The following is an 18,099-nucleotide window of genomic DNA, read 5'->3' on the forward strand; positions in this document are numbered from 1 at the left end:
TCTGCACTCCAGAAGCAGATCCCCACTTTAGGCTTGGGAAAATGAGCAAAAAACAAACAAAAAAAGAACCTGACCATAGAAAGTTACTATAGTGAAAGGGAAGATCAAGGTATAAACTTAAAAGAGGACAACAGTGTCAAAACAACCACATGCAAATCCTCAAAGAAAATGTGAATTGGTCTTAGACCCAGAAAGAACTCCTGGAAGAGCTCAAAAATTTTTTTTTTCTAAATCAAATAAGAAGTAGAAGAAAAATTGGGAAAATAAATGAGAGTAATGCAAGAGAATCATGAAAAAAGACTCAGCAGCTTAGTAAAGGAAGCCCCAAAATAGAAAAAGTTATATAAAATTTCACTGAAGCAAACAACTCCTTAAAAAGTAGAACTGGCCAAATTGAAGAGGAGATACACACAGCTTATGGAAGAAAATAATTCCTTAAAAATTAGAATTGGGCAAGTGGAAGCTAGTTACTCCATGAGACATCAAAAATCAATCAAACAAAAAAGAATGAAAAAATAGAAGAAAATGTAAAATAGCTCATTGGAAAAACAACTGACCTGGAAAATAGCTCCAGGAGAAATAATTTAAGAATTAATTATTGGATTACTTAAAAGCCATGATTATTAAAAAAAAAAAGCCTGAACATCATATTTCAAGAAATTATCAGGGAAAACTGCCCTTATATTCTAGAACTAGAGGATAAAATAGAAATTGAAAGAATCTACCAATCACATCCCAAAAGATCCTAAAATGAAAACTCAAGAATATTATAGTTAAATTCCAAAGCTTCCAAGCCTAGGAGAAAATACTGCAAGCAATCAGAAAGAATCAATTCAAATATCATGGAGCCATAGTCAAGATTACATGGGATTTAGCATCTTCTACATTAAAGGATGGAGGGCTTAGAATATGATATTTCAGAAGGCAAAGGAGCCAGGATTACAACTAAAAATCACCCAGCGAAACTGAATATGATCGGGGGGAAAATTGATATTTGATAAAATAGAGGACTTTCAATAATTCCTAATGAAAAGATCATAGCTGAACAAAAAAAAAATCATTTTCAAATACAGGACTTAAGAGAAGCATAAAAAAGTAAATAGAAAGAGAAAACATAAGAGATTCAATAAGGTTAAATTGTTTATATTCCTACATCAGAAGATGATACTTGTAACTTTTAAGAACTTTATTACTATTAGGACAAGTAGAAGGAATATATGTAGACAGAGGATGAGAGTATGAGCTGGCTGTAATAGAATGATATAGCAAAAAAAAAATTAAAGGGTAAGAAAGAGGAATGCAGTGGGAGAAGGGGAAAGGGTGAGGTAGAATAGGGTAAATTATCTCACAAAGGAGGCACAAAAGAGCTGTTACAGTGGAGAGGAAGATGGGGGTTGAGGGTGACAGGCAACTCTTGAACCTTACTCTCATCAGAATTGATTCAGAGAGGGAATAATATATAGACCTAGTTGGATATAGAAATCCATTTTATCCTTATGGAGACGTAAGAAGGGATGAAAATAAGAGGGGGAGAGGGTCTGATAGAAGGAAAGACAGATTGGGGGAGGTGGTGGTCAAAAATAAAACAGTTGTGAAAGGTGAAAGAGAGAGAGATAAATGGGAAAAATAAAATAGCATGGAGGGAAATAGTTATCAAAACTAAATATGAACGGGATGAACTCACCTATAAAATGGAAGCAGGTAGCAGAATAGATTAAAAAATCAAAATCCCACAATATGCTGTTTATAAGAAACACATTTGAAGCACAGAGATGAGTAAAGATAAGGGGCTGGAGCATAATCTATTATGCTTCGGCTGAAGTAAAAAAAAAAGCAGAGGTAGCAATCATGATCTCAGATAAAACAAAAGCAAAAATAGGCTTAATTAAAAGAGATAAAGGGGGGAGCAACTAGATGGTGTAGTGAATAGAGCACCAGCCCTGGATTCAGGAGGACCAGAGTTCAAATCTGGCCTTAGACACATAACACTTACTAGCTATGTGACCCTGGGCAAGTCATTTAACCCCATTGCCTAGCCAAAAAAAAAAAAAAAGGAAAGAAACTATAACTTGCAATACTAAACATATGCAACAAATAGTATAGCATCTAAATTTTTAAAGAAGTTAAATGAGTTACAGGAGGAAATAGTAAAACTAAATGTGGAGGACCTCAATGTTCCCCTCTCAGATCTAGATAAATCTAACAAAAAATAAACAAGAAAAGTTAAGGAAGTGAATAGAATTTTAGAAAAGTTAGATGTGATAGACCTCTGGAGAAAATAGAATGGGAATAGAAAGGAATATACCTTTTTTTTTTCTATGGTACACAGCACTTACACAGAAATTGACTTAAGGCATCAAAACATCACAACCAAATGCAGAAAAGCAGAAATATTATCTGCATCCTTTTTGGATCATACTGCAATACAAATTACCTTTAATAAAGGGCAGTGGAAAGATAGATTAAAAATTTATTGGAAACTAAATAATATAATCCTAAAGAATAAGTGGGTCAGAGAACAAATCATAGGAATAATAATTTCATTAAAGAGAATGACAACAGTGAAACAACACACCAAAATTTATGGGATGCAGCCAAAGCAGTACTTAGGTGAAAATTTATGTCTATAAATTCTTACGTCAATAAAATAGAGAGCAGATGAATGAATTGGGCATGCACAGAGAGAGAGAGAGAGAGAGGGCATGGATGTAAATCGATTATGTTGAAATGATCTCTCCCCTCAAAAAAAAAGTAGGCGTGAAAAACAGGGATGCAGTGGGAGAAGGGGGAAGGGGAGAGGTAGAATGGGGGAAATTTTCTCACAAAAAAAGAAGCATACAAAGAAGAGCTTTTACAGTGGAGGGGGAAATGGAAGGGTGGCAAGAAATGCTTGAATCTCACTCTTACTGGAATTGTTTCAGAAAGGGAAGAATACATATACATATATACACTCAATTGTGTATAGAAATATACTTTACCCCATAGGGAAATAAGAGGAAAAAGAGATAAGAGACTTGGGGCAGGGAGTGCTAAGAAGGAGGGTGGAGTCAGGTAGGCTGTGGTCAGCAGGAAAACAAACTTTTTAGGAGGGACAGGATAAAAAGAGAGGATGAACAAGAACATAGGAGAGAGGGAAATACAGTTAGTAATCATAATGGAATATGAATGAGGTGAGCTAACCGGTGACACAGAAGTGGGTAGCAGAATGGATTAGGAACCTGAAGCCATATGTTGTTTGAAACAGAAAGACATACAGAGTTAAAATACAGAGGTGGAGTAGAATCCATTATGCTTCAGTTGAAGTTAAAAAACAAAAAAGCAGCAGTAGCCACCTCATTCTCAGACAAAGTGAGAGCAAAAATAGACCTAATAAAAGAGATAATCAGGGAAATTCCATTTTGCTCTGTACCATAAACCATGAAGTAATGTCAAAAAAAAAGTACAGCAAGTTTCTTAAAGGCCTCACTTCACTTTGCATGAGTCTCCCCAGGTTTTTCTTATAGCACAAGTTCTCCATCACAATCATATGCTATAACTTCTTTGGCCGTTCCCCAATTGATGAGCACTCCCTCAACACTATAAACATTTTTGTACACACAGCACCTTTCCCTTTTTCTTTGATCTCTTTGGGGTACAGACCTAGTAGTGATATTGCTGGATCAAAGGGTATGCGCAGTTCTGTAGTCCTTTGGGCGTAGTTCCATGTTGGATCAGTTCACAACTTCACTTATTAGTATACCTATTTTCCCTCAACTCCTCCTAGCATCTGTCATTTCTAACAGGTATGAGGTGGTCCCTCAGTGTTGTTTTAATTTGCATTTCTCTTATCAATAGTGATTTAGATCATTTTTTTATATGACTATAAATAGCTTTGATTTCTTCTTTTGAAAACTGCCTGTTCATATCCTTTTACCATTTATCAATTGTGGAATGGCTCTTTTTTTTTCAATGACAACTCCCTTATATTTTAAGAAGGAAAGAATCTGGAACCCAAAATTTAAAAAAAATGTTAAAAATAATAATTTTTTTTTAAAAAAAAGAAAACAATGGGCCACCTGAGATAGAAAATGCAGTATCAAATTCCTAGAACAGCTGGAGTCCATTTTTCTTGGAATGGATACTGTGTGAATGGAGGAGTAATGTGAACTTAGACTGGAAAGTAGGTTCGAGCCAAAGTGTTAAGGGCCTTGCATGTAGGCTTATTGGTTGATATTTTATTCCAGCAGTTGTAGGGTTTTTGAGCAGGTTTTGAGCAGGGACATGATCAGGCCTATGCCTCACTTAGGAAGATCATTTTGATAGCTGTTAGAAGGATGGATTGAACCAGAAGGTATGAAAATAGTCTAGACTGAGGCAGCTAGGTAGTGCAGTGGATAGAGCTACGGCCTTGCAGTCAGGAGGACCTGAGTTCAAATCTGACCCCAGACACTTGATACTTACTAGCTGTGTGACCCTGGGCAACTCACTTAACTCTGATTGCCTAACCAAAAATAAAAAAGAAAAGAAAAGAAAATAGTCTAGACTGGCATGGAGTAAGGAGAGACTGAAGTAGGGTGATTAGTTATATGAGGGAAGAGAAAGGAGTCAATGTGGAGGATGTCTCAGATTTGAACCTCTTCTGTTACCTGTAGGATAAAATACAATCTCTGCCATCATCTATAACCCTTTAAGTCTGATGGCAGCCTATCTTTTCAGATTGATTTTGACAGAAATGGTAGGCACATCATAAGAAATAGGAAAGTCTGGAGGATGGGCGAGTCTGGTGTGGGTTGGGGTGGAAGACGATGACCTTAGTTTGGAACCTGGGCCATCCGAGTAGGACTGTGCAGTAAGTGTGTCTATCACAGGATGGAAGGGAAGCTCCTTTGGGGCAGAAAATGAAGGGAAAGGGAGAAATTAGGGCTGGGTATGTGCATTTGGAAATCATCTGCATGTGGTCAGGATTGGACCCCTGAGAGCACATGGAATCGCTGAGGGAGAGGAGGGGCCTCTGGTCAGCCCTCTGAAGGAACTTGGCCTATAGCACCAATAGGCATGGGAGAAACTAAGGGCCAGGAGGTGAAGCTCGTAGAAATGCAATAATTAACCTTTCAATTTTGTAGTTGCTCCTGAGTATTTAAAACCACTTTGAGAAATTTGCTTTATCTTTTTTTTTTTTAAGCCACAGCATCAAAGGTGAGATTCTAACCCTTGTGATTCTGTCATGGCTCTTGCTGCTACACTCAAAAGTTAATAATTAATAGTCAATTAAAAGGGAGCGGTGAAGTTATCTTGGATGTCTGTGTCTCTGTACTAAAGGTTCACCGCATCACCCTCCTACTTCACTGACTCTTTATCAGCTCTGTGGTCAAATACAAATGCCTCTGTCTGGTATTTAAAGCCTTTCAAAGCCTGCCTCCAATCTACCTTTGCAGCCTTATGATGTGTCATTCTCACAACTTTTGATTATCTCTGATTTATCCTGTCTGTGGTGTGTGTACACACATACACTCACACACACATGTGTTTGTAATTTGTACATAATTGTTTGCATTGTGTGTCCTCACCCCGGTCCCCATGAGCCTGTGGGTTCCCTTGAGAACAAAGACTTTCTTTGTATCCCTGGTGCTTAGCATAATGCCTGGCACATAGTAGGTACTCAAATTCTTGTTGACCCACCAGCTGCTAAAATGGCCTCCTTATTCTTTGTGATACATAGCGCTCTATCTGTAGTCACTAGGCTTTTGCTTGGAACACACTTCCTCCAAATCTGTTTCTTAGGATCCTGTTTTCTTGAAACTCCGTTCAGTTGCCATGTGCCACATCGGTGAAGTCTTTGCTGAGACCCCTTGCTACTAGGGGCTCCCCTATTACCTTATATCCATTGTAAATACCTATTGATTGACAGCATCTGCCTGGGCAATCTCTCATCTAAAAACAAGAGTTGAGTTTACTTGAGCATTTGCTCAGGTTTCATACTTTAGTAATACATCATTTCCTCTTTACAATAATATTCCTGTGAGGTCAGAGGTGATTATAACTGCCTGAGAGGAAACTGAGGCACAGGAGTTTATTTGTATAACCTTGCTTGAGGTTTTATAGTTTTTCTCCTTTGATTGTTCTGTCATGTCCAATTCTTTGTGACCCCATGGACCATTAGCATGCAATACCGTTTATTTTCTTGGCCAAGATACTGGAGTGGTTTGCCATTTCTTTCTCCTGTAGATTAAGGCAAACAGGTTAAGTGACTTGCCCAAGGTCACACAGCTAGTAAGTGTCTGAGACTGGATTTGAACTCCAGTCTTCCTGACTCCAGACTCAGTGTTCTATCCCCTGAGCCATCGAGCTGCCTCATTTCCTCCCTTAGAAGCTATCAAATCAAACTTAGGCATAGAGAGGTTAACTGGCCCTGCCCAGGTCACACTGCTAATGGTGGGATTTGAGCCTTAGTTTTCCTGACATTTTTATGCCTTGCCTAAGTGTGAGTCAAGTGGTCTGCGTGTTCTTCTCAATAATTATGACAAGAAATCTGGCAAAAAGCTTGAGTTTTCTGTTTCATATTCTCTTGTTTGTTGTGAATTTTTAATCCCTGCATTTCCTCAGTTGACTTTTTTGAATGGCATTTCTTTTGTCCCAGGTTGCTGCATCAACTGGACACACGGTTGTGTTAGTGGACCAGACAGATGAGATCCTGGCCAAGTCCAAAAAAGGAATTGAAGAAAGCCTCCGGAGAGTGGCCAAAAAGAAATTTGCAGAGAATCCTCAGGTAACACTTTCATCTTTATACCTTCAAATCAAACCACTTGGAAATTGATTGTGATCTTTGTATGGATGAGGTAAAGAAGTCCAAGAAGACAGCACGTTTCTGTTGAGCAAGCAGAATGGAGAGGGAGAGGGCCATCAGGCATGCTTTTGTGATTCATGAGGCCCCACGAGTGTGTTGGGAACATGGGCATCAGAGAAACCCCGATGGGGGCTCTGAGGCTGGAGAGTTCCTCAACATCTCTGGCTTGTCCTCAGCATCACTCATCTACTGCCCGTACCAGAATCCCTTGTTATGCCATTGCTTACCAGGGAGGCTGTTCTTGGTTTCTGAATCATCCTGTTGCAATTATTTCTCTTTTTTTGAGCTGTCCTATTCAGATATTTCTGAGACCTCCAGGGGCATTGAATTTGGGCTGAACACAGTAAGAAGATAGGATCTTAGGGTTGGAGCTGAAGGGAGCTCTGAGGCCATCTGGTGCAACTTCATTATTTTACAGATGAAGGAACTGACACTCCAGGAGGTTAAGTGACTCTCTTAAAGACCACTCAGAGATTAAATAGCAGACTGGGGTGCAAGCCCAGGGCTCTCACCAAATCCTGCTGTCTTTCCACAATTTTAACTTGACCCCTTGGCATTTTGAATTTGTGTAATTCTTAGTCTTCTAAGATAACATTAGAGGGGCCTTGTTGATTTTTACCAAATTTGACCAAAAAAAATACAACTTAAATTGTATTCCTGAATTAATCTACCATTCCTTACAACAGTCTCTTGCTCTATACTTACACAGTCACTACCTAGAATTTAGGCTCTTTGATTATAGAAATAGACTTCAAAAAACTTTCCAAATGGGCACACACACTAGAGTGACGTCTAGAAGAAGTACTGGAAATAACCTATAAAATAGATAATACTTGATGGAAAATAAAGGAAACATTTGAATTTGACAAAGCTTTTGTGAGACTATCCAATTTCCTCAGCCCCCTACCCTTATTGTTGTTTTTCAGCGTCCACCTCTTCATGACCCTGTGAACCGTACTATCCACAGGGTTTTCCTTGGCAAAGACACTGGATTGGTTTGCCATTCCCTTTTCAAGTGGATTAAGGCAAATAGAGGTTAAGGGACTTGCTCAGAGTCACACAGCTGAGGCTGGATTTGAACTCAAGTCTTCCTAACTGCAGCCCTAACATTCTATCCACTGAGCCACCTAGCTCCTCCTAGGCAAACAGAGGTTAAATGACTTGCCCTGGGTCACATAGCTACTTAGTATGTGAAGCCAGATTTGAACTCAGGTCTTTCTGACTCCAAACCCAGAGCTCTGTCCCCTACCTTGCCTCTAGCTTTTTCTCTTGTAATCTATTTTGTGCTGGAAAAAAATAGATAGTATAATGGAGAACAACAGTCTAAATTCAAGACCTTCTTAGAGAACTGAGCTACGGGCTTGTATTGAAAATAAGAATAAAAAGAATTATTGGGCTAGAAAGAATGATACCAAAGAATGTAGAGAAATAGATTTTGAGTACTTGAACAATCGGCATTTCTTCCTTATCAACATAAAGATTGATATGTATACGGGGGCAGCTAAGTGGTGAAGTGGATAGAGCACTGGCCCTGAGGTGAGGAGGACCTGAGTTCAAATCCGGCCTCAGACCAAACACTTGACACTTACTAGCTGTGTGACCCTGGGCAAGTCACTTAACCCCAATTGCCTTAAAAAAAAATATTGGCATGTCTGTTTAGAACTAGGCTGATAGACTAACCTCTTTGAAGTGGGATATAGGAAGATTTCATTTTCAGCATGTAGTGATATTTCCTGGGGCTCATTGTTTCTTGGTCTTCCTCACTCTGTTTCTTGGTCTTCCTCACTCTGTTTTGGCACTATGACGAAATATTTCTAAATGAAGGGTGTGACTTTTTTTCTCCTCTCTCCTCCACACTTATTAGGCTGGTGATGAATTTATTAAGAAGACCATGGGCAGCATCACTTTGAGCACAGATGCGAATTCTGTGGTCCATAGCACTGACTTGGTGATAGAAGCCATCGTGGAGAACCTGGAATTGAAAAATGAGCTTTTCCAGAGGCTGGACAAGTTTGCGGCAGAGTATGTATGCAGTCACAGAGGTGGTCCTTATTTTTCCTTCAAAACCCATCCCTTTTCCTAACTTCCTTCTTTCAGTTTCCTCTTTTCTGCCATCTTTCTAGGCATCCAGATTCTCTCCCTTGCAGTCAGCCTCAGTTTTCTCTATCTTCAGTCCCCTGAGTCTGCTTTCACAACATCTCTCCTATCTGTCCTTTTTCCTATGTGAACAGTCACCACCAGAGCCGTAGGCCCTCAGCACCTCTCACTTTGATTATGGGGATAGCCTACAAAAACCCGCATATGGTCCCTCGCATCTCAATCAGTTCTGCACAGAGTTGCTAAAATGGTATTCCTAAATCACGGATCTGACCACGTCACTCTTCTGCTTACATGTCTCTCTGTTGCTTTTAGGATAAAATATAATCTCCTCTTCTAGTATCTAGAAGCCTTCAAAATCTGATAGCAGCCTGTCTTTTGGACACATCACCTATTGTTCCCCTTGTGTGTTCCACTTCCAGCCTAATTGACCTAGTTAACACCCTTCTCTGGGTCTTCACAGGCCAGCACCCTAGAGGGCTCTTTGTCTTGCGCTAGAATTAGCTAAAATTCCTAGCTTTCTTCATAGCTCGGTTCCACCTCCTATAAGAGGCCTTTCCCATACTTTCCTGTTCTTGGTATGCTTTGCCCATGAAATTTGTTTTACAATAGAAGGTTCTTGAGGTCAGGGACTATTTCATTTTTGTCTTTGTTTCTACAGTGCCTGGCATATAGTAGTTGCTTAGTAAATGCTTCTTGAACTGAATTGTTGAATACATTCAGTATTGAGTCTCTACTGCGTGCATTCTGCATTTATTTGTCCCTTCCCACCTCCTGTCATAGGAGGTACAAAGTTGAGTAAAACAGTTTTCCCCTCAAGAGCTTTCAAGCCATTGAGGTATCTATAATGATAGTTCAGGTCTGTAAACCTTAAAGAATTATCTAAACTGCTTTCCTTCTATCATTCCTGTGAGTGCAGTTTGCATATTAAAGAACTGAGGCTTAGAAAGATTACAAGACTTGCCCAGTTAGGATGCTAGTGAGTAGCAGAGTTCAGATTCAAATCCAGGTTTTCTGATTCCAAATCTAATTATTATTACTGTATGCCATTAAAGTGGTTCAAACGAAGGCCCTAATGCATTGATCATGGGGTGTCAGGAAGGCTTCAGTGACAGAGGAGGAAATAACTTCTTGTGAAATGCTTCAGGGCAAGAAAAAGATCTTGAAGGATGGATAGGATTCAACAGATTGAAATGGTAGTATGAAGAAATTCTTGGAAGAAGCAGAAGAATGAGGCAGGAAAACATGGGGCAAAGTCAGAAAACAGTGAGGAGTCCATTTTGGATTAGGTGTGGCTTTTCATTGTTAGAGAAGCAATGTAATACAGAGGATAGAGGTCTGGCCTTAAAATCAAACAGACCCGGGTTCAAGTCCTATCTCTGCCCTTGGGCAAGTCCCTTAACTTCTTAGTGCTCTGAACAACTGTCAAAGACCGAGTTGCAGAGGAAGTGCTGTCCTGCACTGGTAGAGGGGAATTTCCTCACAAATGAGTTCAGTGGAATCACAGGATAAATCCCAACCCCTTGATTGTCTTGGACTATTGATGGACTATTTATTCAGCTTTGTCCGTCTTTCAGATGAAAATCAGGCCTACCTCAGTAGGAGGGAAACCAATGGGTCTTCAGCACATTGGACCGGAGAGTCATCATCAGGAATAGCATCTCTTCCAGTAGAGTGAATGTAGATGTTGGAATGTTTTATTACCCTTAGAAATGGAAGATGTCTCGCTTCATCCTTCTGGATGATCTCTCGTTTCATCTCTTTGAATGTCAGTTCGCTTATCTGCAAAATGAGAGGGACTGTGCTGGAAGACTTCTAGGTGTTCCCTTTCAGTTCTGTGATTCTGAAAGTAGTGTTCCTTCTCATTTTGTTTTGTTTTCTTAACTTATGTTTCTTAGGTTTCTTTGCTATGGAAGCCACAGGCTTTAAGGCGCAGCACCCTCTTGAAGGCTGTCATATAAAATCTACAGTACAAAGATAGTTATTGATGGCATGCGTAATCACCAGTGTGCTGCCTCGTACCAGGTATAAATAGTGACTAGTTCACAGAAATAACTGATGTTACTTACCCTCACCAATCCAAGAACCTGTTATCATTTGGAAGGAAGGTAGGGAAGGAACCACGTGGGCTTACCTACTGGGGACTTTCTTAGGGGCAGCTAACTAGTCTTGGACTGAGGATGACCTGAGTTCAAATACAACCTTACTAGCTGTATGATCCTGATGTCTGCCTCAGTTTCCTCAACTGTAAAATGGAGACAATAATAGTATCTACCTCTCAGCTTTATCGTGAAAACTAAAGGAAATAATATTTATAAAGCACTGAGCACAGTGCCTGGGGCAAAGTAGGCACTTAATAAATGCTTATTTTCTTACTTCCTTCTGGAAAAATTAAGACTATAGGTGCCCCCTGCCAGAGAAGAAAGGAGACTTGAACTGTAGACTCTTAATGGATTAGAAAAACTAATTAGGGGACAGGTAGGTGGCGTAGTGGATAGAGTGTCGACCCTGCAGTCAGGAGGATCTGAGTTCAAATCTGGTCTCAGACACTTACTAGCTGTGTGACCCTGGGCAAGTCACTTAACCCCAATTGCCTTAAACTCCAGTTGCCTGTATACAATATACAGATATAAGTGTATCTACTACCCTAGTAATCAGTATGGAGTAAATATAAAGATCCCATCTACTGGGATGAGGACTCACTATTTAACCAAATCTATTGGGAAAATTGGGCAGCAAAATGGAAGAAATTAGATTTAGACCATCACATTACACATTATACAAAATAAACTCCAAAAGGGGAACATCTTCAAGATATAACATGTCATATCATAAAGTTAGACAAGCATGGGAAAAAAAATCAACTATCCAATCTTAAAGGATGTTCCTCTCTTAAAGGATGTTCCTCCCTTCCCCCTAAAACATAGGTCAGTCCTTCTGAGCAAGGACCTTTCCTGCCCCAAATGTCTTGCCCAGATTGTTCAGATTTATAGCAATTAAATTAGATTCATCTTGGCTAACAAGTAAGCACCCAAGGACGGTTACAGGAATAAATATAGGAGACTATCGTAGAATAGAACTAGAACTAGAAAAAAGAGCTATATAGTTATCTCCCTCCAAACAGTTTTCCCCCCAATTGCATGTGAAAACAATTTTAAACATTATGTTTTTTAAAATTTTGAGTTCCAAATTCTTTCCCTCTCTCCTTCCCCTCCCTAATCCCTGGGATGGTTGGCAGTTTGATATAGGTTATACACATGCAGTCATGCAAAATATTGAAAGAGACTTTGGAGGCACTAGCAGTGCAGTGGGATAGATTCCTAGGTCTGGAGTCAGGAAGTCCTGAATTTAAATCTGGCTTCGGATACTGGCTAGCTGTGTGAGGAGGGATAAGTCACTTATCCTGTGTCTTCCTCAGTTTTCTTAACTATAAAATGGGGATAATAATAGCACCTATGTCGGAGGGTTGTTGTGAGGATCAAATGAGATAATATTTGTAAAAATGCTTAGTGTAGAGCCTGGAGCAAGTAGGCAGCTAAGTGGCCCTCAAGTCCAAGACCCTTATAAGCTGTGTGACCCTGGGCAAGTCACTTAACCTCTTTTTACTTTAAGCTACTGGAGAAGGAAATGGCAAATCACTCTAGTATCTTTGTCAAGAAAACTCAAGGACAAAGATCGCATAGACGTATGAACAACATGGTGAAGAAGTATGCTGTATTTACAGTCCTGATCACAAGACAGAACATTTATTTAGTGCTGACTAGGCACTATGCCAAGCATTGAGCTTGCAAATGCAAGCATACAAGAGAGCCCTTAGCCTTACAGATCTTACATGGAGGAAGACACCACGTAAGGAAGAACTGACGCTTGAGGCAGGCCCAGGCAGAGGAGGAGGAGAGCATCCCTTCAAAAGGGCAAGGCGACAGGTGACAGTGAAGAAGGAATGCACGTGCTTGGACCCCTCAAGAAGTGGTGGGCCTGACTCACCAATCCTGAGAGTTGGGTGGAGGAATCTTCAGGGTGAGGAGGCTGTTGGCCAGAAGGTAGAGGAGGCCAGAGAGTTGATCAAGCTCCTTAAAGCCAGGAACTGTTTCGCTTTGTGTGTGTGTGTGTGTGTGTGTGTGTGTGTGTGTTGTGTGCGTGTGGCAATTGGGATTAAGTGACTTTCCCAGGGTCACACAGCTACTAAGTGTTATGTCTGAGGTCAGGTCCTCCTGACTCTGGAGCCAGTGCTCTATCCACTGTGCCACCTCGCTGCCCCCCTCCCTCCCTCCCTCCCTTTTTTTTTTTTTTTTGCTTTCACTTTTGTCTTTGAATGGCCACTGCGTAGCCCAGTGCCTGGCACTTGGAAGGTCCTTAGTCAGTGTTTATCTGTTCATTGATAGTGAGCGAATTATTTAAACATCCAGGTAGTGCAGTGGGTTAGGGCACTAAGCCTGTAGTCGGGAAGACCTGAATTCAAATACGGCCTCAGACCCTGGAAGTGACGTAACCTCACTCAGCCTCTGTTTCCTCATCTGTAAAATGGGGATACTAATACCTGATTCTCAGGTTTTAATGATAAAATGAGATAGTATTTGTAAATTGCTTTGCAAACCTTATAAAGTGCTTTATAGTATTATTATGTTTAATAATTTTATTATGTGTATATAATTTGTATTGTATGTGTTCTTTATATTATTGATTATGCTTACTATTTATATTAATTATTATTAAAAGATAATGTAACAGCCACCACCTACCATCTAGGGTTGTTATGTGAAAAGCACTTTTAAAATATAGGCAGGTATAAAAATGTCAGTGTTCTATGTATGGTGACTCCCTCTCCCAAGGCAGACCATAACTCCCTAGGATTTAATAAGTAGATCCAAAGGACTTGTCTGGGGCGTTGAAAGTCACTTTACTAAGTGGCTTATCCAAGGTCCTAAACCCAGCCTACACAGATCGGTTCACTGCTACAGACCCACATCAAAATAAAATTTCCTTGCTTTTAAGTTGAGAACAGAAGTAACTCTGTATTTGAGCTTGTTTGAGAGAGTCTAATGCTTTGCCCTGAAGCAGTCGCTTGCCCACCCCTGATTCTAGACTATGGGGCAGAAGCCTACTTATGCTTACTTGAGCTAACGGTTTAAGGAAGTCCATTTGTATGCTTCAGTAATTCCCAGGGTAACCATACCTTCTGGTCCATAGTTTTTCTTTTTAGCCCATTGTTCTTTTAGTGACTGAATGATTCTGCCCCACTAGCAACGGTTGTTTTTCCTCTAGATCATGGTTGCTCCTTGAGGTCAAGCCTGTGATTCTCTTACTCTTAACAGTGATGGGTGGTCATCAAGTGTATTTAAGCCTGCCTCTTGTAGACTGCTCATTGCCTATTTTTCCACAAGGTGGCGCAATAGGAATAGGCAACTATATTTGGATTTCTTTAAGGAAGTTTTTTCATTTTTCCATTGGTACTTGTAATCCAGCCTTCGGATGTTACATTTTGTATTAATCTTGGGGGGGGGTAGATATTATTGTGAGCAGTGCATCCTGAGCACAGTCTTATCCCGTATTTCCCCCTGGATTTAATTGGAATTTTTTTCTGAACTGTATTGCAAAAAGGGAGATAATTTATATTCGTATGTTATTTGGGGAAAAAAAAGCACCATGTTTAATGTTTGCCATCCGAGTTTCCTGGGTGGAAGTTTGTTTTTAATATAAATTTATTCGGAGTTATTGTCCTTACCAGAATCCTATAATCACACAAGTCTTCCTTTCTGATGGTGGCATTCTTTACGTTGTTTGTCCTTCATTCTTGAAGAGGACTGTGACATCAGGAAGGTTATGCCATGACTTGCAAGTGAATTGGATTTAAGGGAGGGAGGGCTGTGCAAGGTTACCAACCTTATTTCTCCTCTGGAGCCATGTGGGTCCAGGGGCAAGATAGAGATCAGGATGATTAGAGATAGCCCCTCAGGGATTCTTTAAGTAGTTCTATGAAGACGTGCGGCAGTTGGGTGGTGCAATGGATAGAGAGCCCAGCCTGGAGTTAGGAAGACAGAGTTCAAATATAGCTTCAGACACTTAGTAGCTATGTGACCCTGGGCAAGTCACTTAACCCCATTTGCCTCAAACATATATAAAATGATCTAGAGAAGGAAATGGCAAATTACTCCCGTATCTTTGCTAAGAAAACCCCAAATGGGGTCACGAAGAGTTGAATGCAACTGAAACAATTCAACAACAATGAAGATTTAGGGGACTATAGACTGCCATTTTGTAGGTGAGAAAGTCCTTTTATAAAAGCAAAATATTAAGTTTCCAGGTGGGAATGTATGGGAGAAAGGATACTGGATTTGGAGGTAGGAGATCTTATGTTCGAATCTCAGCTCTGTCACTGTCTGTGTGACCTTGGGAAGATTACATGACATCTGGCATTCCTCATCTATAAAACGAGGGCATTAGACAAGGTCATCTCCAAGGCTCCTTACAACTCTAGCTCTGTGATCTTATGAACCTAAGTGGTTTTAATTAGTTAAATGGGCTTTTCAAGTTCTTCCTACCTTTCTGGTTTTACACTTTACTCTCCCCTTCTATTCCCTATCCAGTGACATTAATGTCTTTTGTCTCCCACTTTGTCCACGTTCACTGCCTTGTCTCCCTGCCTAGAATCCTCCCCTCCACACCTGGCTTCCTTTAAGCTTTCTACAATTCTACTTTCAACAAGCAGTCGCTCTTGAGACCTCTAAATTCTAGAGCCTTTCTTCTCTTGATTACTTTCAGTTTATCTTGTTTGTTTTCATGTTGTTTTCAAGCAGAGACTAATTTTATTCTTTGTGCCCCCAGCTCTTAGTGTGGTTTCTGGCTCGTAGTAAGCTTGTTGACTTGACTATGTTGATGACTTTATCATGATACAGTAAAATAGTTTCTAGGTTGTTTTTACTTTTAAAAAGTGTATGTGTATATACATATATATGTATATATATACACACACACACACACACACATACATATATGTAAGTATGTATGCATGTGTGTATACATATATATGTATATATACACACATACATATATATATATATATATATATAAAATCTCATTTTTACTAGCTTTTACTGATTTTTTTTCTTTACTGAATTTGTTTGGGACAGTTAGATAACATGTCCATTTATCCTTGTAATTTTATTTTGTTAATCCATACACAGAATAAGAGAATTTTTATCCTTTATTCCATGTGAATTAGGAGATGAAAAAAAGTGATATGGGAAGAGGCTTCCCTTTAAATCATATATTGACTTAATTTAAATCCAAACCTGGAGTTAGGAAGACAGAGTTCAAATATAGCTTCAGACACTTACTAGCTATGTGACCCTGGGCAAGTCACTTAACCCCATTTGCCTCAAACATATATAAAATGATCTGGAGATCATATGATGTGTTTCTGGGGGAATGCACTGTTTCTTCTCTTCCTTTTTCCCAAAGGGGACAGATTAGCTCATACCTAGAGTTAGTAGCTACTCAGTGTGGTGTACTTAAAACCTAAGTCCTAGTCACTGCCAATGATGTAAAATCACTTGGACATCCTATGGTTTTTTTTTGTTGTTGTTGTTTTTGTCTCTGCAGACACACGATCTTTGCCAGCAATACTTCCTCTTTGCAGATCACAGACTTAGCCAATTCTACCACCAGGCAAGACCGATTTGGGGGGCTTCATTTCTTCAATCCTGTGCCCGTGATGAAGTTGGTGGAGGTTTGTATTTGTATATATCAACATGTGTTTGCTTAGTTGTAACTCTTGACTTGTGTTGGTTTATTCTTGTGTTCAAATATGATGTTTCCATCTCTTGGAAAGCCTATCTTTTCAAAGGAGGAAGAGCAAAAGTGGGAAGAAGAGAGGGATGAGGGAGGATACAGGTAAGAGAGAATGAATGAGGGAGAGAACTATGGAGATAGCTAGGCCTTAAGGTCTTGAGTCCTGTGCTTACACCAATGGCATGAAAGATTTTGCAGCTGATAACCGACAGGCTACTATATTTGTTCGTAGGATTATGTGTGCAGGTTGAAGAAGGCAACTGATGAAAACAGTCCCCTTGAAGAATTCATGACCAAACAAGACAGAGCATTTACAGAATGTAAAATAGATAATTTCGATTATATCAAATTTAAAAGTTTTTGCACAAACACAACCAATTCAGTCAAGAAGCAGGAAACTGGAGAAAACATTGTATAGCAAGTTTCTCTGATAAAGGCTTCGTTTTTCAAGTAGAAGGAGAACTGAGTCAAATTTATAAAAGACTATGAGTCATTCCCCAGTTGATAAATGGTTGAAGGATATGAACAGGCAGTTTTCAGAGGAAGAAATCAATAGTCATGAAAAAATGCTGTAAATCATTGTTGATTAGAGAAATGCAAATGAAATCAACTCTGAGATATCACGTCATACCTATCAGATTGGTTAATATGACAGAAAGGAAAAATGACAAATGTTAGAAGGAATGTGGGAAAATAGGGACAGTAATGTATTACTGATGGAGTTGTTAACTGATTCAGTCATTCTAGAGAGCATTTTGGAATTAGGCCTGAAGGATTGTAAAACTGTATATGCCCTTTGATCCAGCAGTACTACTACTAGGTTTATGCTCCAAAGATATCAAAGAAAAAGGAGAAGGATATATATGTACAAAAATATTTATAGCAGTTCCTTTTGTGGTACAAAGAATTGGAAATTGAGGGGATGCCCATCAACTAGGGAATGACTAAACAAGTTGTGGTATACGATTGTGATGGAATACTACTGTGCCCCAGAAATGACGAGCGGGATGGTTTTAGAAAAACCTGGGAAGACTTATATGAACTATTGCAAAGTAAAGTGAACGGAACCAGGAGACCATTGTGCACAGTAACAGCAGTATTGTACGATGCCCGTCTGTGAATGATGTATCTATTCTCAGCAATACAGTGATGTAAGACAGCTCTGAAGGACTTAGGACAAAAAGTCATACCCACCTCCAAAGAAAGGACTGATAGCATCTGAATGCAGATTGAAATGTACTTCCCCCCCCACTTAATTGTATTTTATTTTTTCCATTTACATGTAAAGATCATTTTCAACATTCACTTTTATAAGATTTTTGAGTTGCAGATTTTTTTCTCACTCCCTCCCTCCCCTGTCTCCTCCATAAGACAACAAGCAATCTGCT

The 18,099-nt window shown here is 39.6% G+C and overlaps 1 protein-coding gene across 1 annotated transcript in view; it reads left to right on the plus strand.

Annotated features, from left to right (window-relative positions):
* Window positions 1–18,099, plus strand: part of HADH (hydroxyacyl-CoA dehydrogenase) — a 55,748-nt gene that overhangs the window by 19,640 nt on the left and 18,009 nt on the right. Inside the window, exons 2-4 of the mRNA XM_021001374.2 lie at window positions 6,617–6,745; window positions 8,688–8,845; window positions 16,523–16,649. Of these exons, the coding sequence (XP_020857033.1) occupies window positions 6,617–6,745; window positions 8,688–8,845; window positions 16,523–16,649 (414 nt within the window). The remainder of the gene's footprint in view (window positions 1–6,616; window positions 6,746–8,687; window positions 8,846–16,522; window positions 16,650–18,099) is intronic.

This window comes from Phascolarctos cinereus, unplaced genomic scaffold, assembly GCF_003287225.1.
Source record: "Phascolarctos cinereus isolate Bilbo 61053 unplaced genomic scaffold, phaCin_HiC Scaffold_9;HRSCAF=440, whole genome shotgun sequence".
In the NCBI taxonomy this organism is placed as follows: Eukaryota; Metazoa; Chordata; class Mammalia; order Diprotodontia; family Phascolarctidae; genus Phascolarctos; species Phascolarctos cinereus.